The following is a 25,060-nucleotide window of genomic DNA, read 5'->3' on the forward strand; positions in this document are numbered from 1 at the left end:
CATCAGAAAAGGACAATCACTAAATATTTGGCTTTAGAAAAAGACAACTAGGCTAATGCCCATTTTTATGAAGAAGATAAATAGTCTTGTATCTGTATTGGGTTGGCTTACAGTTTACTTAGAAACTGATTCATAGGGACCAAACAGGATGGACTTGGGCCCCAACCCCTTGAAAATGTTTTTTTTTTATTTTCTCGGCATTTCTTTATTAAATTATAGGTTTCTTATTATCCCCCTAATTTTTTTTAATTAAATCATTTTCAGTTCGTTTTTATTAACTCACTGATCTTTTCGTTCCATCTTCCGTTTGTTTCTTTGTCAAACAAGTTTCATTAATTTGTGAACTATTTTTCAACCACTTCCGAATGTTCAGTTACTTCCCAATTTTATCAGCATAGCACAACGGTAAGAACACTTCCCGAGGCTGTGTTAACTTATGTTCTAATATTGGATGAGACCTTGTAATTTTTTTTTATTGGAAAATTAAAATATTGAAATTTTTTTTCCAGAATCTATAAATATAAGTGAAAATTCGGGACAAAAAATCGATTCGTTTTTGCATAATTTGATCTTTTTTATTTGTTTTCCTCAAGTCATCGACTTTTTCCGTTTATGTATTTAAAACTCAGGTAAATTTGGTGTTTATGTTATGGAAAACCAAATGCTTTTTGTGCCCCTCATGTTCGATTATATTCATATATTCTTGAGAAAAAAAATCCCTACTTTTTATTTCATTTTGAAAAAGAGTTTTGTTTTTATTGTTTGACCTCCTCCCCTAAAAAATCTTTGTATGTGCCTGGACTTGAGAGACCCATCAAAACAGCTTTAGGATAACATTCTTGGGGTTGAATTGTGCGAAGAATTCTTTTATTTCTTGCTTTATTTTGGTTGGGAGCTAAGATTCAAATTACAAAAGGAAACAGGCATAACTGCTGTTTTGAATAAGAACTGAAAACAACGATTGAATTATTTTTTGTTTGATAAAATAAAAACAAAACAAAAACTCTGTCACTCGGAATTGCTCAAATCTTCATGTTGGAGCGATGCAAATTTGAAACTTGAGGAGGTGAGACTGAGACCGAGCCGATCTAAAATATTAGACGGAAAGGGAGTGATTAAAATGATTTTTTGGGTGTTTTTAAGAAGCTGGATTTATTAAGATCGTTTTTATTGAAATTTAACAAAAAAAAATCTAATTGGTTACCTTTTTTCTGGAAAAATCTAAATTGTCTTTTTTTTATTGATTCGCCTTTTATCTTGTATTTATTACTCATCAATTTTGGTTTAAAACACCAATAATGGCAATTAAAGACAACAACAACAAAATAAGCGAAATAGTAGCCTTGGGTTATGCACAGGGGGGGGGGATGTCTTTATTTTGTGCAGGTAAACTGGAAGCAGCATTTATAGTTGAATAAATAGGAATTCCCTGAAGGTAAAGAAGCATGAATTGTTATTATTATATACTTTTTAGACGCCATTTAAAAGTTGGAGGGAGGATTTTTAGTGAGATTACGCAAAAAATTATTTTTCAAAGTATAGAGGCAACACATTCCCCCTCTCCTCTTTAAATACCGCTCTTGATAGCAAAATTAAGGCACCCTGCCTTGAAAAGAGACTTTCCTATCAAAAGTTACGTTTTTAAGAGTTTGGACGCTACGAATTATTTTAGTCTGATGGCAACGCTGGAAATGACAAAATTCATTACCATTTGGCAGTGCTGACCAAATGTCGTCTCGTAAAATTACGAAAACGTTAGTCACAAGATTCGAGTTTGAAGTAGTCTAGGTTAATCTAGGCTGGTTTTGGAGAATTTCTCAAAAGAACAATATTTTTCAAACAATGACAGCAGCTGCTAGAGGAAGACTGATTGCTGTTATTGGGGACGAGGTAAAATTGATTGAAGGAATGCTTGTTTGGTTAGGTTATATGGTGGCCTAAGAGAATATGTTGTTAAATTCTTCTTCAGTTATCTTCAGTTTCCAAATTTAATAATTACTTTCATCACATTTAAATCCAGTCCCCTCTCTTATAGAGCCATATATGGGTTTAGATTAGGAGCTATTGAGAAGGAAATAGGCTATGTTAAGAAAACAATTCTAGCCTACTTGATATTGAATTGAAATCAAGTAGTTGCAGTCATGTAGCCATACACTAATTATAGGAAAAGCCAAGACAGATAGTCCAAGTGAGTGACATAGCAAATCTGGCATAGCCTAATCCTTTTTTTAGGATTATATAAAAATTATCATAGGCTATCATTTGTTGATAGATAACTCTGTCTATCATCCATATAAAGCTTATGTCATTCCTAGGGCAGAACTAAGATAGATAGTTATAAAACTAAGGGATGAAAGATTAGATTGATTTTGGGTTCATGATAGCCTAGGATATGCAGAATAATTTTGAAGCAAACACATTTTGCATACAGGCCTGCTAGCCTTTACCCCCTTCCCTATTAATGTGCAAATATTTAACCAAAATTAGCCCATTTATTTCTTATGCATTCTGCCACCTGGCACTCCTGTTTTTCTGGATCTTTTTGTCATGTTATGTTCAATTTACAGGGCATGGGTTGAAACAAGACACATGTAGGTTAAAAAACCAGTATTCAATTGAACAAAATTATGTAAAACTAAAGCCCTCACACCTTGTTACCAAAGAAAAATCAAGAAGAATTGTATATATCAATGAATAGCAAAAAATCTAAGATATGCATCAATATGGTTATTATTAAAATTATTTAGGATCAAAAACTTAAAATTATTAGTATATTGACTTACCTACATGGACCTCTTTCTGGAAATACCAATTATCCAATTTTTATGTATAACCTGTATACTTTCAGTGCTTGAGTTTTATTCACATATTAACAGAAAGCTGATTTTCTTCTGATTATAAAAATGTATTTTTTATTGCTTGATATCTATTCTGTAAATCACAAATATTAAATATATTTTTTTCTTTTAAATTGCTTGTCAAAACAGAGACCACAGTTTTAATTTATGCTGACAAATCATTGGTGAAAATTTCACCAAGAAGGTGGGGCTCTTGTTACTATCCTCACATTGCATCATGCTTTAATAAAATGGGGGTGGTCCAAAAACCCATCTCTATTTTTCTGGAATGCCACAGAAAAGTGGTCTTTCCCAAAAAGAGGTCTTTTACCCTATTGGGAGAATAAAAGGACAATATCTAACTTTGGCTATATGTCTACATATTAGGGGGGGGGGGAGTAAAGTATAGCAGAGCTGCATGCAGAATGTGTTAGCTACAATTAGGCTATTCTGAATATTATGAAGTAAGAATTTCTTTTCAACATGTTTCTTTCTCATAGCCCCTAATTTAGACCTACACCTTGGTATTGCCTAGCCCTGGTTTATATTAAAAAGCAGGCAAATGCTGGTATTTTTTTCAAATTGCTTTGTTTAGTGTTATGAACCAAGCACATAGTGATGCCAGGTGCCAGACATTAGATAGCACACCAAGGGAAGCAAAAATGTGCCATCAGCATATTAAAAAAAATAAACCAGAAATTCAGAGACAATGTTACTTTTTTTCATTTATTAAAAAAACAACATAAATTCAGAAACAACATTGCCAGATAGGCACAAATTGTGTGAATTTGGTCTTTCAGAATACTAGAACTCAAAATTGGTAGGATTCAATCTTCATTGACAAATTTCAGCACCAGATTCTAAAATCTGGAACAGTGAAGCATTTTTTGACTGAGTACATATGCTTTTGTGGTCAAAATTTTCTATTCTCAGTCTCTGGCTTGACAAGAAAGATATTTTTCTGAGTTCTCTGGTATGCCAGAGAATTAAATAAAAACAGGTATTATAAAAATTTTTAAAAAAATCAAAACTTGCCAATATCTAATGTGGTATTTTACATTACTTTCTGTCTTATATTCTGAATAATTCCCTATTAACAATAGAAATTGTGATTAAAGAATTAAAAAAGAAATAGGTACTCAGTATACTGGTCTTGCAATATGGATAAGTCATACAAATACTTGGCTACTCCAAGAACTCAACAGCAACAAGGGATTATAGAAAAGTACGGAATACATTGTGGTTAGTTCCCAGTGACAGGCTTAAGGATTATAGCTTAAATTTGGACAGTTTGAAGCTTAAAGTAAATATTTTCAATTGATGTTGGAAGTTAGAGGAGAATTATAGCTGCTCAAGTTTTCCAGGGTACTTCATTTATTATACAGTCCTACCATCTATCAACTACTTTCTTTTCTTCAGCATGTGATCAATACGCCACCAATACAATACAATATGACTAATACCAATATGATCAATAGTGCCACAACAATCATCATATTGTATAAATAAGAAAAGCAGTTAAAAACAGAAATAGCCTATACATAAAAATAACAACCTACCACATGTAATTGGCCAAGGTTTGTTTTCTTCTCCTACATTTTGATTAGTTCCATAGAGTGAGCTTATTTGGATTTTTATTCCTCATTTATTGCTGGCTATGTTTACTAGTAGCCTACAGTTGTGACAGTGTGGTACTACTAACTATACAAGTGTATGTTTTACTTTGTTGTGTTACCTCTCACCTTAGTAGTCTTGGTAGCCTCAGTATACTTGATTATTGATTATAGAATCTGCACACCTATTGGAAGTTTTGAAATTATAGCCAGTTCAGTAGCCTATTTACTAGTGTGATGCCCCTTCCACAAAGTAACTAACGTCAGAAACCAATTACTCCTAAAAAGGGTATTGATAAATGTGTTGTTGCTGGGTGTTTGCTTGACAACAGTTCTTGTGCTATACAGTGCAATAAATGTAACCAATGGTTGTGTGCACAATGCCTATCAATGTCCTCCTCTGAATATGATATCTTTGTAAAAATGAATGACCAACTTGGTAGCACCTTGGTATGCCCCATGTGTAAATCTAGAGGTTCAGCCTAGTAAGATCTTCCCCAGCTGCTAAAGTCAGCTCTTAATGAGCACTGTAGTGAAATGAAAGATATGTATGTTTGTTTTCAAAATGTAATTTGCACCTCTCTTGAAGGTATTAATGCTAGAGTTAAGAGTCTAGAAAATATTATCTCATCTAAGGTGTCCATGGCCAATGTTGAGAAAATGGTCAATCATACCATTGACATTAAGCTAAAAACTGAAGTTCAAAAGATGGTGCTACAAGAAAATGACAGACTGAAAAGACGTATGAATTTAGTTACATATGGTGTTCCACCCTAAACCAATGACTTACAGTTCTTACAAAATTTTCTTAAAAATATGTTTCAAATTGATGTAGGTGCAGTGACCAATTTGCAAAGGCTGACAAGGACTAACCCCAACTCAAATGCTCCCAACTCATCCAATTGACCAGATCCCTTACCGTTCTCAGTCAGTTCCTTTAAAACTAAAATTGACATCCTAACACAGTCCCACATTAAAAAGGGAGACATTCGTTTCTATGCAGATACCTAAAAAGAAGACCGGGCACACAGAAAAGAATTAGCAGAAGAAATCAAGAAAAGAGCTGCTGCTGCTGGTGAGCAAAATTTAGGAATTAAAAATGGCTGTATAGTGACAAAAAAAGTGCTAAAACGGGTTGCCATTACCCCAAACAACAGAATGGCCCTTTAAAAACCTATTCCCTGCCTTTATATAGTATTAACAAGCAAAGTAATTTATCTGTTCTGTATACAAATGCAGACTGTTTATCTACAAAAATTGATGAATTTCATGTCCTAATATCAACCCGCAAACCCCATGTTATTGTTATCACAGAATCACTACCCCAAGAATTTTCAGCACCCAGCTGTATTTTTCCAGCAAGTGCCTGATTATAATCTCATTATAAATAATAACTATAAGCATGGAATTTTCATTTATGTTCATACCTCATTAAAGTATATTGAAGTTAATGATTCAATTTCTTCAATTATAAGTGAATCCTTAGTAGTTGATGTGAAATTACCTGGGTCCTCAATTGCTTTTAGAGTTGTAGACATTTATCGTAGTCCTAGTGTTTGTGAATTGTCTTCATTTAATAATAGAAAAATATTGCAGTATTTATCCACTTTCTTTCTATCTAGTTCTAAGTTTTTAGTAGTTGGTGACTATAACCTACCATCTATTGATTGGACATTGGGTACAACACAACTTCCTGATGAGTCAATTGAAAATCATTTCCTAGAAACTTTACAAGAACATTATTTGTATCAGCACATTCAAAACCCTACTCGTTTGTGTGTTAAATCAACCCCTTCAGTTTTAGACCTTGTAATTACAAAATCACCAGATGATGTTACTAGTGTTGAATTTTTGCCACCACTAGGAAAAAGTGATCACTTGGTATTGGTGATATCTCTAAATTGTGTGGTAGGTTGTTCTGATATTCCAAATCATTCTCCCAAATATGATTATGATAAAGGAAATTACATTGCATTTTCAGATTATATTTCATCTCTTTCTATACGAGAGGAGTTGCAGCAATGTAATGCTACTGTTGATGCATCTTTGATTTTATTAAGCAGGCCCTTATAGAAGGTAAGGGTCAATATGTACCAATATATACTAGGAACAGTTTTTTGAAAATAGACAGATCCTTCCTTGGTATATTGTACAAATGGTAAAAGAAAAAGGTGATAGGTGGCGTGATCATTTAAGATTTAAAACCTTAGATTCTTGGTTAAATTATAAAAGAACTAGAAATAGAGCAACTAAATTCCTTCGTTTAAACTGTCAAGAGGTGGAGACAAATGTTATAGCATCAGTCCAAAGTTGCCCAAAAATATTTTGGAAATATGTGAGAAGGAATCAAATTTCACAATCCCCATCATCCACTTCCTTTATAGATCCCGAAACTTTTTTACATATTGATGATGATTTTGTAAAATCACAACTTTTCAATAAGGTATTTGGTTCAGTTTTTACTCAAACACACACCAAAACACATGCTCAGTTTATTCCTCTAGATTTAACTAAATAATTTGTTGATTCAGAGTTTACAGTCCAACAGGTTTATCTGACACTCCGAAATTTAGATTCAGGAAAGGTACCAGATATTGATGGATTTTCTAATGTGATGTTACGTGAACCTGCATCAGTTCTTGCTTGACCACCCACATATATCTTTAATCGTTGTCTCTCATCTGGTGAATGTCCTTCAGCTTGGAAAAGAACTATCATTAGGCAGCTGTACAAGAATGGTTCAAAATCCCATTTCAACAATTACAGACCAATATCAAATACATCAATCTTTTGCAATATAATGGAGGAAATTGTGATGGGAAGAATCCAAGCACATTTTGAGGAAAACAACTTATGGCATTCTGCTCAGCATGGTTTCCGTAAACGACAATCTTGTAACGCGCAACTTCTTGAGGTGATTTGTGATTTTCAATCGATAACTGATAAGGGTATTTTGTTTGATTGTATTTATATTGACCTTTCCAAAGCATTCGAGAAAATTTCCATTCCACTTCTGATAAACAAATGTCAACAATATGGTATAGGCCCACAAACTAAAGCATGGATAACAGATTATCTTACAAATAGAACCCAAGAAGTTGCAGTAGATGATGCTTTGTCATCACCTATGTCTGTCATAAGTGCAGTTCCACAAGGCAGTTGTCTTGGGCCAGTACTCTTCTGCCTTTTTATCAATGATTTACCAGGCGTTGTTAGGAATTTGACCATAAAAATGTTTACAGAGGATGTAATTATCTAAAGGCCAGTCATGAGTGAACATGAGATTTCTTTACTTCAAGAGGATTCGGTTGCTCTGGGCGAGTAGTGCACTGCAAACTCTATGTTTATTAATGAAACAAAGTGCAATGATGTGCATTATTTGCGTAGACTCCCTCAATATTACCATTACTTTGTTGTTGGTAAATTAATTTCAAGTGTAGAATATGTTTGTGACCTTGGGATTTGTTTTGATTCAAGTCTCAAATTTAATAAACATGTATCAGATATCACCCATAAGGCTAATTACCAATTATTATGTCTAAGGCGTACTTTTTCTAAGTTTAAATCTTCATTCACTGATCTCACTTTATGTATCCACTGTATGTCCAGTACTTGAGTATTGCTCATCAGTATGGTATCCCCTTAATAAGAGAGATAGAGAGGGTTGAGAGATTGCAACGTAGGGCCACCAAACTCATACCGTACCTAAGTCATCTACCTTACCACCAGAGAATGCAAAGACTACAGTTGCCTTCTCTCCAGTTTAGACGTGATAGAGCAGACGTAATAAATACATTTGGCATTGTTAGGAATATCGATAATATCACCCCAACTCACTTTTTCACTATAACAGAATACAGTAGTACCCATCAACACCAACACAAAATTTACCCACCATGTTCACAGAAAAGATTAGGCCAAAACTCTTTGTCTAGCCAAGTGTGGAAGACTTGGAATTCACTTCCATCAGAAATAGTTGCAAGTACCACGGTCCAGTCTTTCAAAAGTAGTTTAGCCTCTACAGATTTCTATACTAGGTCCTATCACAATCCATTTTGAGATTATTTTTACTTTTGTATTACCTGATTTGTGACAGTGTGACAGTTATTTTGTAGGCTTACTTTTTGGTAGGTTTCAATTATTAACAGATATGTTTCAGTTAAGTTGGTATGTTATTGTATGTTTCAGTAATATTATTTTTCCAATGTTTTTCAGTTACTGTATGTTTTTGTTACGTCATTGACATTGTTATAGACTTTTTTATAATTGTTTTGTGCAACAAGCTTGTTAAAGCTTACCGTATCTTGGTATTAATAAATAAATAAAAAACTTGGAAGTTAAAGGTGCATTTGACAAAGATAACTAATAGATAGGATTTTCTAATGACGAACAAAAGAGAAGCATGATCCTTGAAGGTAACACCTCTCCAAAATATCATTTAGGTAAGTAACATCGAATTTTACTTCCTTGTATAGTGTTTTTATGACATTGCAATTCTAAGCTTCAAAAAGATGTAAATTCTCAAACTTAGTTATGTGAAGAAAATGTTTTGTAGCTTTCAAAATATAAGCAAGAATGACAAGAACAACCAAGTCAAAGATAAGAAATCACGCTGGCTGTTTATTAATGCGACTATCTATAAAATTGCAGGCCAAAGACAATGTTCTGAGATTTTTTGTCATGAAACAGAAGCCAAAGACATACATATGAGACAAAATTGTACTTGGCAAGGTCCTTCAATAGTTATTTTATTTGTGCTTCCCTTTTAATGAACTTCAAATTAGTTTTGTACATTTTTTAATCAAATATTATAATTACCTTTGACTAGTATTCAAGATCATTTAAAAGTTAAACAACAAAGAAATAAAATATAAATTTAACTTCTAAAAAACAGTAAACCCTTCTTCCATATCACCCAAAATTTCCCCATGAGTTTCATTTTCATTGTTTTGTCATTGTGATTGCAAAGAAAAAATGCACCCACTGTGAGTTTCAATGAGTTCAGCATTTCAATGAGTTTTGTCATTGTTATTGTGAAGGCAAAATGCACCCACTTTGAACCAAATTTTTTTTACATGCATGAAATCAGCACAATGTGCCAATTGGAAAAATTCAATGCACAATCACCTCAAAAAAAGCACCCAAATGGCGCAAATGTGCATCATTTGGCAACACAGCAAGCACAGATAAGGAATAATGATAAATATGGATTTGTTGTTAGAATAGAAATGAAGTCTTTTGTCCATCTTTGAAAGTAGCCCAGTTCAGAAAGTCAAATAAAACTCTCATTAAGGAATCCAGAACCTCAATGATTCCTTTGAACCTCCATACCTCTCCCCTTCAAAGAGCATTGACTATTGATGACCCTTTGGGATCTTTACTTTTTAAAGTGAAACCTTGAGAAATAGATGTAAGGGCTACTACTCAAATGAGGTACAAGGAAATTGTTTTAGCGTCATACTTTTGCTCAGTCATCATTTAGCTTATTAGGTTTTAAAGATTAGTAAATCAATTTCTTTAACTTAAAGGAAAAGTCTTGATATCATCTAAAATCCTGCTGAAGTAAGAGAAACCATATCTTCAAAAACTAGAGCCAATGAAAAAGAGACCAAAAACCCAAAGCTGAAGCAATTGTCAAAATATAGATAGGTTTAGACCTGTCATCTATGTAATTTTCTATTTCTTGGAAATAAGGAAAGGGTAGAGATTGCATTAGCTGGATACCAAGCTTCCCACGTATATTCTAGACCATAGATTCAGAAAGTTTTCATCACCTAACCTGGCTACTGACTCTCAAAATGGTCTTAAGCTAAGATAATGAGAATCTTGTTGCTTTGTGGTTAAGAAAAAAATATCTTTCAGAAGTAATTGATAAGTATTTGAAGTGTTATCAGAAGTAATTGATAAGCATCATTCTGAAGTTTTCAACTGTTCACAATCTAGTTAGTTTAATCAATTTCATTTTAAAACATCTAAACAAGCCTAGGAAAGGGAGACATTTAATTGCAATATATCAGAAAAAACTTTGATCTTGTTGATCACAAGATTCTACTGGAAAATGTGATGAAGGAACACATTCCTGAATGTTTTTTTGATATTGTATACAGCTTTCTAGTTAAACTGAGAACAAATTGTAAAACAAAATAATTTTCCTCCTCTTTGCCAGTTTTCTGCAAGGAACAGTGATCAGTTCCTCCTCATGATTCCTCCTCATGATCAGTGAAATAGCTACAGTGCTAGACAAAAGATAAAAGTATACAGATGATTGGGTCTGGCTTATTCCACCTAGAAAATCCTCCTCCCCCATAATAAATTCCCCCACATTCAAAATTAAGCAGGCACAAAGGAAGTATGACAAATAAAATAATGAAGAAAAAAGGATTCTTGGAATAATCTATCAAACAGTTCATGGTAATGAACTGTAAGTAAGGAGCAACCCGGCTCAATGGTAACCAAAACTCTAGAAAACGGGTTTTTGATACCAATACATACATCAAAAGAATCAGATTTCAATGCTGATTTCAAATATATAAGTTTCATCAAGTTTAGTCCTACCCATCAAAAGTTACGCGCCTGAGAAAATTTGGCTGATTTTCAAAAAAAGGGGAAAGACCCCCTAAAAGTTTTAGAACCTTAATGAAAATTACACCGTCATATTCAGCGTATCAGAGAACCCTACTGCAGAGTTTTCAAGCTCCTATCTGCAAAAATGTGGAATTTTGTATTTTTTGCCAGAAGAAAGATCATGGATGCGTGTTTTTTTGTTTTCTTTCTTTTTCAGGGGTGATTGTATCGACCCAGTGGTCCTAGAATATCGTGGGAGGGCTCATTGGAACGGAAATTAAAAGTTCTAGTTCTTTTTTCAAATGACAAAAAAAATGGAGGGCAACTAGGCCCCCTCCCACGCTTATTTTTTTCTCAAAGTCACCCAATCAAAATTTTGAGATAGCCATTTTGTTCAACATGGTCGAAAATATCATAAATATGTCTTTTAGGATGACTTAATCCCCTGAAGTCCCCAGGGGGAGGGCTAAAAGTTATGAACTTTACCCAATGTTAACACATAGTATTGGTTATTGGGAAGTATACAGAAGTTTTCAGGAGGGTTTTTTCTGGTAGTAGGGGGGAGTGGGTCGGGGTTATGTTTGAGGATCTTTCCGTGAAGGAAGTTTTCATGGGGGAAGGGAAACTGCCATGAAGGGGGCACCAGACTTGCCAGCATTATTTATTGGTTATTGGGAAGTATACAGACATTTTCAGGAAGGATTTTTTCTGGAGGGGGGGGGGCTAGAGGAGGGGGTTACTCTGGAGAATCTTTCCGTGGAGGATGTTTCTTTGGGGTAAGGGACATTTCTATGATGGGGGCGCCAGATTTCCAAGCATTATTTAAAAAATGAGCAGAAATTAAATAAAAAATAAAAGTAAGAAGCAACATTAGAACTTAAAACGAACAGAAATTATAACATATGTGAGGGGGTTCTCCCCCAAGTCAATACCTCGCTCTTTACACTACAGTTTTTTTTAGTGCTTTCAAAAGAGCTATATATTATAATTAAACGGCCTTTGTGATTCAGGGTTTTGTGAATTAAAATTTTTTTTAACTTTTAACGTAAAGAGCGTGGTATTGACTAAGGGGAGAACCCCCTCAAATGCTTAATAACATATCCGTAATAAAAAAAAACAATAAAAAAAAACAAGCGATACGGCTCAATAGTAATTGAAACTTTTAAAAACGGAATTTTGATGTCAATAAATGTATCAAAAGAATGGGCTTATAATGCTGATTCTAAATATATACATTTTATTAGGTTTAGTATTACTCATCAAAGGCTACGAGCCTGAGAAAATTTATCCGATTTTTTAAAGAGGGGGGAAACATCCCCTACAAGTGAATACATCCCCTACAAGTAAAAGCTGCATTAACTAGAAAACGATCAGAAATAAAATTAAAAAAAACAAGTTTTTTAAACTGGAAGTAAGGAGCGACATTAAAACTTAAAAGAAACAGAAATTATTCCGTATATGAAAGGGGCTGTCTCCTCCTCAACGCCTCGCTCTTTATGTTAAAGTTTGACTCTGTCTCACAACTTTATTTTTTAAAACAATAAAAAACTTTAGCGTAAAAAGCGAAGCGTTGAGGAGGGGACAGCCCCTTTCATGTACGGAATAATTTCTGTTCGTTTTAAGTTTTAATGTTGCTCCTTACTTTCAGTTTAAAAGACTTATTTTTTTTATTTAATCTACCTAGATTCCAAGTATAGGCAGAATATGTGGTAGAATATCCTACAGTTTTTTTTTTCATGTTTCTGCAAAACTTTTTTCCTGGTCAATTTAAAAATTGTTGTCATAAGTCCCTGGGCCAATGGGACTAATGTGCAAGATAAACTATTCAAAGGATTGGTTCCTTCTCTAACAAAGGGGCCTCCAAAAAGCCAATTTTTTTTTGATTAGCCTGAAATTTATCTGAAACATTAGGATAACAGAACCCCTATGTGGAAGGAGAATAAATGAAGATATTGCATTCTCTCAAAATGGCCAGAAAAGTGCCAAACAACGTTTTTCCACCCACCTCAAATAGAAAAGGCTGTTTTACAACAAAGGCTATCTTAGAAACTTGAGACATAGCTAATTTGACTGGAAATTGAAAGTTCTAGTGCTCTTTCTAAAGACCAAAAGCTACTGTTGGGAAATCAGCCTCCCTTAGGTTTGTTTTCTCCTATCCAGTCCTCCTCTGACCTTTATGATATTGAATCAAAATTTGAGTATTTATTTTGCTCAAAAATTTCAAAATGTCTAAAAAGTTTGCCCAAAACCCCAGTATAAAACTTCATTGGTACTTATATAGTAGCCGGGCAACATGTAAGAAGAACAACATATAGAATCTCAAAGATCCTATTGAAAAACAGGTTTCCGCTTCCTAGTGAGGTATTGCTCACTCTGTGAAAAATATTTAAACTTTAGTTTTTTTAGGTTAAAGGGGGAAAAGGTACCTATCATACTTCGTTTTATTTCATTAGCATTAACCAAACTTCACTTCTTGCATGTTGTCCAGCTACTAAATAAGTACCACTTCATCTTACCCTGCTATGACAACTCAACCCCCAGACACATGGAAAAAATAAAATGTAAAAATAGGTAAATGATATATGCCAGATGATCTAAAATGGGTTGGCAACCTTTTTTGACTTTGGGTCAAAATCAACTACATTGTGAATATTTAAGGGACATTTGGGTCAGTGACATTTTGATCTAAAACAGTTTTTTTGTGAATAATTGTATTTAATGTACCCTAGCCAAAATGCTGCTCCTTCTTTCTTCTTAGGTAACAGGCAACTGGTTCAACCCAGCCCAGTTCTCCCTCCCAACTGGAGTATGGCGAGCCACTGGCCATCTCTTGGGGTCCCTGCAGCCCCCACGCCCATTGTCTCAACAAGTTCTAATAATTTGGGAAACTTCCAGCAGTTTTTGGCAATCTACCCCAGGTACATAAAAAGAAAGAAATAGCTAGTTCCTACAATCTCCCCTCTTTTCTCCTTGTTAATGCCCTGTCTCTAAGCAATAAAGTGACAGAACTTTTGACAAGACTAAATGACAATAGAATTGATATTTGCTGCATAACAGAGACGTGGTCTGTCGATGAGTTTAACGCCCAGATAAGTAACTATAATTTTCTAATCAAGAGTAGGTGAAACAAGGAAGGTGCTGTTATCACACATGGAGGAGGAGTAGGTATGTACATTCAAAACGATATACCGCATCAGATATATGAAGACTCTTTGTGGGTAATATTGAGACCAAAAGTTCTTCCCCGTAAGTTTTCCTTGATCGTAGTTGGAGTACTCTATTTTCCGCCATGGTTGAGTTACAGGCGGGAGCTCATAGCCCATCTACAAGCATGTTTGGATGAGATTAAATTGAGACACCCAAACAGTTCTGTGGTTCTTATGGGTGACTTCAACAACCTACTACCCAGCTGGATTGAACGATCACTAAGCTTGAAGCAAGTTGTTTGTGAAAAGACAACTCAAAAGTCTGTCATTGATCTCATCTGCACAGGTATTTCCGATTTCTATAGTGATCCAGTGACGTTGCCGAGTCTTGGTAAAAGTACACACTTCTATATGCACTGGTGTCCAAGGGAAGAAAATAGAATAGGAACCAGGTGAATTTTTTCGAGCCGGCCTCTGACTGAGTCTGAAAAAGAGCTATTCGCTAAATAGGCTATTTCGAAAAACTGGAAAAGTTTGTACGAAAACTGCAATGTCAATGACATTTATAGAATATTTTCCACTGAAATAGGGATAGCTTATGATGTGTATTTTCCAGAGAAGACAATCACAGTAAACTCAGCTGACAAGCCCTGGGTTAACTCGTGCCTGAAAAGGCTGATACGCAAACACAACAGGCTCCATAAAAAGCGGAAGATAGGTGAAGCTTCCAAGCTGAGAAATCAAGTGGTCTATGAATGTAAATTGGCTGAGAAGTCATACAGTTCAAAAATGAATGTGCTCATGACCACAAATCCAGCCGTTTACTATAAAGGAATACGGCTTCTCACTGGCTCTGTAAGTGTAAGCGTATACAATAAATCTGGGAATAAGCTCAACACAAACGCTATTAATAAGTATTTTGCTAGTATTTGCAGAAGCAATCCACCAATTTCCAATGTTCCCACCTTGGCTGTTTCATCTGAAATACCCGTGATTTTCCCTCATAAAGTTGCAAAGGTTTTTGAGAGACTTGACCCCAATAAGGCAACTTACCCTGGAGACATTCCAGCAACCTTGTATAAAGAAAGCGCAGCCTTTCTAGCTGAACCTCTGACAGCCTTTTTAAACCAATGTATTTTGAGTGGTACCTTTCCAGATGATTGGAAAAAAGCAGTTTTAACGCCAATACCTAAAATTTCGAATCCAAAAGGGGTGAGTGACCTACGACCTATATCTTTGACCCCTATTGTATCTAAAGTTTTCGAACATTTTCTAAAGAAATGGTTACTAGAAGATTTCTGTGATAAAATAGATCCCTGTCAGTATGGGTTTATCAGAGAATCTAGCACAGTACATTATCTCATCAAAATTGTGGAAGAAGCCCTGGAGTATCTTGAAAATAAAGATGCATTTGTAGAAATATTGCAAGCAGACTTAGAAAAGGTTTTCAACAAATCAAGCCATCCAGATATTCTTGAGTCAATGACAGATTTTAGACCTTTTTTAAGTCGGATAGTTTATAGTTTTTTTTACATGGACGGCAACGGTGTGTTAGCACTGATGGGGTACAATTGGATGTTCTTGAAGTTTTCTGTGGAATACTCCAAGGCACCAAAACGGGACCTGTTTTATTTTTAATACTGTAACAAAATTGCGACTTGGCATGAAAACAGAGCTAAGTTTGCAGATGATTTATCATTGATGATACTTCATAAGCTAGGATCCATGATTAGTACGGATGGCATTGTTCGCTGTTTGGAAGCTGACTGTGAAGAAAAACGGCTTTCAATTAATAGGAAAAGTCAGCACTTATGAGAGTCTCGTTAAAAAAAAAAGTTCCTAGTCAAAGTGGTATAATTGTGTTAATTGTAAATAACACGGCAACTTTATGTTTAACTTTTAATGAAAAAACGTCAGGGATAAAACAACTAAATAATTGTATCAAGAAGGTAAAAATAGCGTTGCATAATCTAGTCATAACGCGGCGATTCGGTTTTAGTCGTTTTTCACTGTTGAATTTTTATAAACTGTACATTCGAAGTATTTTAGAGTATGCTTGCCCTGTGTGGCATCCGGGGCTAAGTAAAGAGCAATGAAATGACCTTGAGAATGTGCAGAAACAAGCTACCCATGTGATATTAGGTCCGGAATTCACAAATTATGATGATAGCCTTAAAATCCTTGGCCTAGATGGACTTGATGCCAGGCGACACCAGCTTACAATGGCCTTTGGACAGAAGCTTTTGGGGTCCAGCAGCCATCGAGATTTGCTCCCTGAACCAGCAAGAACAGGGTGTAATACAAGGCACCAAAATAAACTCAAGCCTTGTAAGCCCGTGGCTACCAACCAATACAGATTGTCTTTTTGACAGTATTTTATGTCTCATTTTAATAAATAAGTGACAAGGAAGAGTGATTATTTAAATTATATTGTGTCTCATTTAATTCTTGTTATTTGACATAATAAATTCGTATCGTATAATAAGAAAGATTTTATTTTAAGAATAATTACAATGAGCTGTTGACCCTTGTTCTACACCACACATTCTGTCTGTATTTTGGAACATAGGTGGAACATTTCAAAATTCTTTATTCTCTCAAAATTCTTTATGATCTAAAAGGGGTTGGCAACCTTTTTTGGCTTTGGGTCAAAATCAACTACAATGTGAATATTTAAGGGACATTTGGGTCAGTGACATTTTGATCTAAAACAGTCTTTTTGTGAATAATAAGAAAAAAAAATTATTTTAAGAAGAATTACAATGAGCTGTTGACCCTTGTTCTACACCACACATTCTGCCTGTATTTTAGAACATAGGCAGAACATTTCAAAATTCTTTATTATTTTCATTATTTTTATTTACCATACTTTCTCTGTGGCTGATCATTTTTTACTATGAGGGAATTTTCCAGGTGAGGGGGGAATATGCCTAGCACCAGATGATCTTTCCCTAGCTGAAGTATTATCTGGATTTAGTAAAAACCAAACTTTCAATTACATTGAACAAGTTAACGTTGAAGCAGCAAAACTGAATATTGTGGTAAATAAAGACCAATGCTCAGTAATGGCATTTACATTTATTACAAAATCCAACCTGAATTTGAACTACCTATAGACCCAAACCTCTTCAGGGACAGCACTACCCCACTAGGGGCGGTGATCTTTTCTGGTCTTGCCTGTCATGAAAATACAAGATTGATTGTGAAAAAGACAAATGGTGCTATCCAAAAGCTGAAAACCCTAAAGAAATTCTGGGTTCCAAAGATTAAACTGAAATTGATTTTCTGCTTGTTTATCTGCCCCTTTTAGAATATGCATGTCCTGTTTGGCATTTTGCTCTAACAAAAGAAGATAGTAAAAAAATTGAATGGGCTCAAAAAAGATCACTACAAGTCATCTACAGAAATTTCCCATTGCCTTCCTCTTTTTGTTGAGAAATATTAATTTAAAAAAACAAAGGTTTTCTTAGGGAGGTAAAGAGCAAAGTTTAAACTTAAAATTGGACAAAAATTATTACTTCACAGCCTATCTAATATATGTCAATAAAAATAGTAAAAATAAACCAACTAATTATGTTTCCCCATGTTTCTAAGATTGTAGAAAACTAGTGCTTTACTTAAAACATAAAAGTCAAGTATAAAAACAGGAATATTGATTTGGGAGTCCCTTTACAAGCTGAGCTTCTTGGCCGTGTAAAAACCTTATGCTTGTATTTGTATTTGTTTTTCTTTTTTAGTATTAATAAATTGATTGATTGATTGAGTCAAAAGTGAGTACATAGCCAGTTATTTCTCTCTATACAACAGTGAATTTCAAGTTATGGTACAAATTTTAAAGCTAATCTATAGTCCTAATACTATCAAGATCTCTTTACTTTGAACTTGTCTATAAACTAATCATGACATGTCCTTTTCAGAACCAAAACAAGAGCCAGTCATTGAACTGAGCCATTGTGCAAAATTGATAGCAAACTAAATAAAAAAATAAATAAATCAACAATCCTAAAATGTTTTATTTTTATTCTGTAGAAATTGTCCTTAGTTGGTTTGCTTTTACTGTAACGAAAGTCCTATATTATTTGTGTTTTCAGTAAAGTGCTATTTTTCTGTAGGCCTAATCCTAGAAACATACGGAAACATCATTAGTTGGTTTATTTCTTCTAGTTTTATTGATATATATATATTAGATAGGCTGTGAAGTAATAATTTTTGTCTGTTTTAAGTTTCAACATCGCTTTTTACTTCCCTTGGACTTTGTTTTTTAAATTAGTATTTGCTTGTTTTTGATTAAAATTTAATTTAGAAACAACGCTGCCATGATCTTTTTCATCTATGTGGAATAATTTCTGTTTGTTTTAAGTTTTAATGCTGCTCCTTACTTTCAGTTGAAAACTGAAGTTAGTTGAAACATTATTTTTCATATAATTTCTAATCATCACCAATCTAGGGGAGATAAGACTCCTCTAAAAAACATTGCAGAAAACCTTGACAGATATGAAAAACTGTCAGTTTATAACAAAAAGTTTATTATCCATACTTTACAAAACAATACAGGTTTTTCAGGAAAGTTTGTTGTTCAATGAACAAAAAGCCATTTTTACTCTGCCAACTTTGCCTGAAAGGTATAATGAAGACAAGGCTTTATAAATTGCCAACTGACTAGCAGAAACTTGAAGGCTACTGTAATAAAAGAGAGCTGTTTAAGGGCTCATTTAAAAGTTTATTTTTATACCTAATTACTTTTCATAAATTTGACTTGATAGCATATTCCCATAAAGTGCACTTTCAGTTGCTTCCCCCATTTTTTTCAAATGAAAAAGCACCTTTTCCAATGAAATCACCACAAAAAGGTGTTTTTCAAGACCTATACAGGAGCAAAAAACTAAGGGGGCAAACACATCCCTTCCCCTCAATTACCATTGTTAGAACTAGCACACAGACATCATTGCAAAGTGAAGTTTGAAGGTTCAATTCAAAACTGTTGATCATTCGAGCTTAATTTTTGGTAGATTTTTAGTTGAAAAGTTTAGTTTTAGCGAATTTATTTTTGCAACAATCTTTTACTTTTAAGATGTTTAACAATTTTTGAAACTTAATAAGAGGGTTTGGAGGGGAATATACGTGAGGGGTTCTTACTCCAGTTAAGGGCTTTAGACTATAATTATTGCAATGGTACCATTTATGCTTCCAAACTTTTCCACTTAAGAAGTGGCACCAAAAATGCCGTTTTTAGTGCTACATGGCACTTATGGATTGTAGAATTGATAAAAATCACATAGTTATGTGTAATAGCTTTAAAATGAGCCTTCCTGGGATATGCTTTAAAAAATGAGTGCATCACATTTGCAAAAATAGTGGATTATCTGAAAAGTAATCATAAGAAGGTAGAAAACCATGATTGAAAAAAATAACCCTTGCAGGAATCTAACACAAGATAATCTAATTTGAAGTCCAGTGCTGTACTAACAGAACCAAGCTTCTAATAATCTAATTTAATATATTGGTGTTTGTAGGACTTCAATTGCATAGCTTGTTAAGGGGGGCTGGAGGAGAAGCGTATAGGAGGTGTTTCTGCAAACCTCCAGTTAAGGGATTCAGACCATAATTATTATTATAATACTGTTTTATACTTCCAAGATTTTCCACCTAAGAAGTGGCACCAAAAGTGTTGTTTTCAGTGCTATGTCTCACTTACAGATGGTAGAATTGATAAAAAGTGCATAGATATGAGCAAGTGTTTTTCAAATGAGCCATTACTTATCACTCTAAAAAGCTCTCGTAGCTCACTAGCTCCAGGTTTTCCACTTGAGACATGGCACCGAAAGTGTCGTTTTTAGTCCCATTTGAAACTTGCATATGGTGTAATTTATAGGAACGTAGATATGAGAAATATCTTTTATACGAGCTATTAAAAATATATCTATGATGTTCTGGTAGCCAACTAGCCCCGCCCCTTGAGAAATGGCATAAAAAGTGCCATTTTTCATGCCATACAGCACTTTCAGATGACAGAATTTATAAAAACCATGTACACATGAGAAATAGCTTTTGAATGAGTTTTTAAGCATCTCTCTATGATGTTCTGGTAACCTGCTAGGCCTCGAAAACAGAAAAAAAAGAATGGGAGAGGATCAGTGCTACCCATGCAAAAAAGTGATTTTCCTTGTTGTTCAAGGAGGCACATAGAAATCATCATAAATTTCTTTTTGCAATAAATTTTTATTTTTAAGACTAATTGAAATAATAGTTACCATTCCTAAATTAGTGTCAGAGGGCATTTTTTTCACTATGCATTTTTTTCAAAATGCTTTTTTTCAAAAGTGTTGTTTTCAGTGTAGTATTGCACTTACGCATGGTAAAATTGACAAAAAGCCCGTAGATGTGAGCAATAGTGTTCAAATGAGCCACTAAACATCACCCTTAAAATATCTGCTAGTCCACGAGTCCCAGCTTTTCCACTTGAGACATGGCACCAAAAATGCTGTTTTTAGTGCCATTTGGAACTTGCAGATGGTAGAATTTATAGGAAGAACGTAGATATGAGCCATATCTTTTATATGAGCTATAAAAAATCTGCCTACGATATTTTGGTAGCCCGCTAGCCCCACCCCTTGAGAAATAGCACAAAAAATGCCACTTTTGATGCTATATGGCACTTGCAGATGGCGAAATTTATAAAAAGCAGGTAGATATGAGAAATAGTTTTTCAATGAGTCATTAAGACTATGATGTTCTTGGAACCCGATAGGCCTGAAAAAAACCCGGAGGCAGATCAGTGCTACCCATGCAAAAAAGTGATTTGCCTTGAGGTTCAAGGAGGCACATAGAAATCATCATAAATTTCTTTTCGCAATAAACTTTTACTTTTAAAACGAATTGAAATAATATTTACCATTTCTGAATCAGTGTCAGATGGCAATGTTTTTTCACTTGCTAGTTTTTTTTCCAAAATGTGTTTTTTCACTTTTAGTGACTATGGGCTGTAGTTTGTTCTTTACTAGCTTGCAGCTACTGCTACAACCATGATTTGAACTTGACCCCCTGTCTATACATTGTGAGAAACTCTGCATGAAATTTGGCTCAATCCTCCTCCTCTATCCCATCTATAAGAAATTCCTCTTGCCTCCCAATGTCCCTTTTAGATCCTGACTCTCCAGAGAAGTGGCTGTAAAAGTTCCAAACTGGCACCAGTTTACTCCTGGTCACAGTACTATTTGTGAAATTTTGTGCCAAGTTTTGTTTGTGTTTCTAATAATTCATAGCTTTTGATAATTTTTCTTGACTAATTTTAGTTATTAGTAGTGGGCCATCTTTTTATAATTTGACTGAAACCTATAGTTTGGACTTTTTTGTACTTAATGATACTAGGGTAAAGGCACCAATGATTCAGCAGTTAAATAAAACACTTTTCTACTCTGGAAGGTTTAATTTATAGACTTTTGGTTTGAAAAGGGTTTCAGTATGTAGGAAAAGCATCTAGGAATCTAACTGTTCGATTAGAAGTTAGAAGTTTTATCAGAAAATAGTACAAAACTCCGATTTTCTGAAATTGGAACGTTTTCACCCACAAATTCGACAGTACAAAAAAATTACCTGTGTTTGATGCAAATCGGAACCCAATTCAACATGTGTCAAAATACTTGGGTAATGCTTGTGGGCAGATCCTGGTGCATTTGACATGACTATTCTCTTTACTTTATTTCTTCGTTTCTCTTCAACTTTGTTTAATGTATAAACATATAAAACACTATTCAGATAATGGAAGCAAAAAACTGAAGAAATTGTCTTAAGTATAGGGACGAAATTCGATATTCATATGGAGTGTAATTGTGTGACCTAGGTCATATGACTCTTTTCTTTTTTCAGTGTTGCATATGTGCCACAAGAATAGCATCTCCAAAGGCTATCTGGATTGGCCCACTTCCTCTCAGCTTTAACAGTCCAGCAAAAATTTCTTTGTTGTTCACAGTGAAAATGTTGTCAACATTTTGCCATTTTAATCCATTTCAAAAATTTTAGTTTTGACTATCCTTTGTCTGGAAAGTCCAGAATCCTTGAAATATGCATGTCCTATGTAAAACTATTAGAAATTTGTAACATCGAGGAGTTTAACATATTTACTAGCATTTTGGGTTAGATAGGGTCTAAGAAAACAGGAGTGGATTTCAAGAATTTTAAGAAGTTAATGTCATTATATTTGACTTAGTGGAATTTACTTTCATATGCAAATTCTTAGTTTCATCCAAAACATGGGTAGGATTTTGAGGGGGTCACATGGGATGTTTCTATGACATACTTCAAGGATCAGCAGGTCATCTACATATTAACACATTTGAGGGAATTTCCTACTAATTTCATTAATCAATACTAGATGTAGGATTGGTCCTAACAAGGTTCCTTGAGGAATTCCATGCTAAGTAGGGAGGGACTCAGAGAGAATGTTTTTGTATTTTGCATCTTCAGATTTATTTGAAAGAAAACATATACAAAATTTATTAAGATAGGGTCTACTTCAAAGTTATTCAGTGATAAATGAATTGGAGTGTTGTGATCGACCAAATCAAATGCTTAAAAATATGAACATGGTGTGAGGCCAAGCGGCAGTTCCTCAGATGATGGAAAACCTAACATCGAATCAGGAAAACTATGATTTAAAAAAAAACCTTTTTTTTAAATGTTTTTTCATGTGAAATATTACTAGAAATAATAATCATTAAAATCTCTCATTATTGGGAAAGTACTTTTAATTGAGTGTAGATGTTCTTCTGTTGACATCTTGATTGCATCCTCCTTTGAAATCCATCTCAGATCCCAAATAGATGAAGCTGTGAGCTTTTTCAAGTGGGAGACAATATAGGGTGAGTTGATAGTCTCTTGTTATGTTCAGGTCAAGAACTTTTGTTTTCTTTTAGTTTATTCAAAGGCCAGGGTAGGCTGAGAAATATGTCACTTTGTCAAGCATTTGCTGGGCTGAGGTTGGGTTTGGGGTGAGAAGATCTACATCATCAGTGTATTTAAGATCTGTCAAGCTGACGTTACTGCCAAGTAGTACTTCTTCCAATATCAGAGACAGTGTGTGTAAGGATCCAATGAATACAATTATTGAAAAGGACCAGATAAAGTATATAGCCTTGTTTGACACCCCATTCTACATCAAACAGTGAACATTCTTTGCCATAGATTCTGACTCAGGATCCACGTCCTTGGTAATAAGCTTCCAGGGATGTCAACAAATTTCTGCTACATGACATCTTCAAGGAGAATCTTCCACAAGGTTTGCTGTTCAATTGTGTTGAAGGCAGCAACGTGATTTATGAATATGTTGAAGAGTGGAAGGTTGTACCTTTTTTTTTGTTGTTGCATGATCAAAGGGAGGGCAAAATCTGATCCTAGCGTCCTCTGCCATGCTGGAATCCAGACTAATTTTCCTGTGTTTGCTTATCTCTTGCTGTTTGGAACCTCCATAGTAGAATGATGGCAAGTAATTTGGCTGCACTGTCATTGAGAGAAGTCTCTATAATTGGCACACTCAGCCTTTTTGCCTTTTTTTAAATGGGAAGGATGATTGAGATTTTCCAATCTTTTGGGAACATCTTGGTTTTCCATATTTCAACAAATAGTGGCAGCAGCTGGTTTGCAATCAAGTAGGGGAAGCTTCGTAAATCTCAGGCGAAATGCTGTTCTCGCCATGAGACTTGTGTCTTTTGAGATTCTGGATGGCTTCAAAGATTTTACCAAAGTCTGGCAGAGACATGTATATGTTGCATGGCTCTTTTGAGACCAAGGGTGGTGTCTTTTCTAACTCTACATGTGCAATCACATTGAGGTTTAGAAGCTTACTAAAATGCATTTTCCAATGCTCTACTTTTTGGGCTCAATCAGCTATGGTATTTCCTTGTTTATCTTTAATAGTGTTGAAGACACTCAACTTCTTTCTGGTAGCTTCTTTAAGAATTTAATATTTACATCACGAGTCACGGGTTTTGTGCTGCGTTTTTTAGTTCACAAGCAACTTCCTCCCAGTGACGGGTGTTGTCCTTTCTTATGTTTTGCTTGATACATTTCCTCAGTACAGCTTTAGACTGTTCGCCATGACTTGCAAAGAGAGACATGACTTGGGGCATGTCTCTCTTAGATCATTTCCAGGTTTTATTTTTGAAATCCAACTCTGTCTGGAGGGGTGAGGATAGCCAAGTATATCAGATGCACCTTCATTGGTGGTGGTCTTAAGCTGCTGCAGCCACATTTCTTTGGGGTCTTGTGCATTGGTAATAAGGCATTGAACCTGTTTTGGAGCTGAAAGCAAAACTCATATTTGATTAGAATTCAGTTTGTCAATGTTCAATCTCCTCTTTGGAACCACTTACTTTCTTGTACTAAGGCAGAGAAAAATATTAGCTTCAACAATGGTATGGTTGCTCCCTGCTTTAGATCCAGTACAGGCTCCCCTGTAGGCACAGGGGATGCATTATCATTAGAGTGTCAGGTGATGGATTGTAATACTTAAACATCATTTTTTATGTCAGCTGTAATAATTTTTCAAAAAGAAACCTGGTGATGACAACATGAACCTCTGTGTTGAAGTAACTAGAAACAGATAAAAAGCATCACAATGCTAGTACTGCTGTACCTGCAAGTAGAAGCTAAAATACTGCTGGAACCCCCTGCTTACGTCTGTTTTACACTGTTACTTCAATTAATATAATACTTTCAACTTGTGATGGAAACAGACGATGGCGATTCTAGGCCTGGGGATACCCCCCTGCCCATATGCTTATGCCATTTTTTTTGTTAAAGCCCACTTTTCCAATTCGAATATTCTGATGGACAGGAAATTTAAAAGAATCAAGTTGAGGGGCCTTTTCAAGAATTTAATTGGGAAACCAAAGAATATTGGCTT

The 25,060-nt window shown here is 34.7% G+C and overlaps 1 protein-coding gene across 1 annotated transcript in view; it reads left to right on the plus strand.

Moving 5' to 3' along the window:
- Positions 1-1,736: 1,736 nt before the first annotated feature.
- Vha14-1 (V-type proton ATPase subunit Vha14-1) overlaps positions 1,737-25,060 on the plus strand; it is a 33,504-nt gene continuing 10,180 nt past the window's right edge. Inside the window, exon 1 of the mRNA XM_089106520.1 lies at positions 1,737-1,890. Within this exon, the coding sequence (XP_088962646.1) occupies positions 1,843-1,890 (48 nt within the window). The 5' untranslated portion in view covers positions 1,737-1,842. The remainder of the gene's footprint in view (positions 1,891-25,060) is intronic.

The sequence above is a fragment of the Artemia sp. Qi Xiang Cuo genome, chromosome 21 (assembly GCF_049724085.1).
Source record: "Artemia sp. Qi Xiang Cuo chromosome 21, ASM4972408v1, whole genome shotgun sequence".
NCBI classification, from domain to species: Eukaryota; Metazoa; Arthropoda; class Branchiopoda; order Anostraca; family Artemiidae; genus Artemia; species Artemia sp. Qi Xiang Cuo.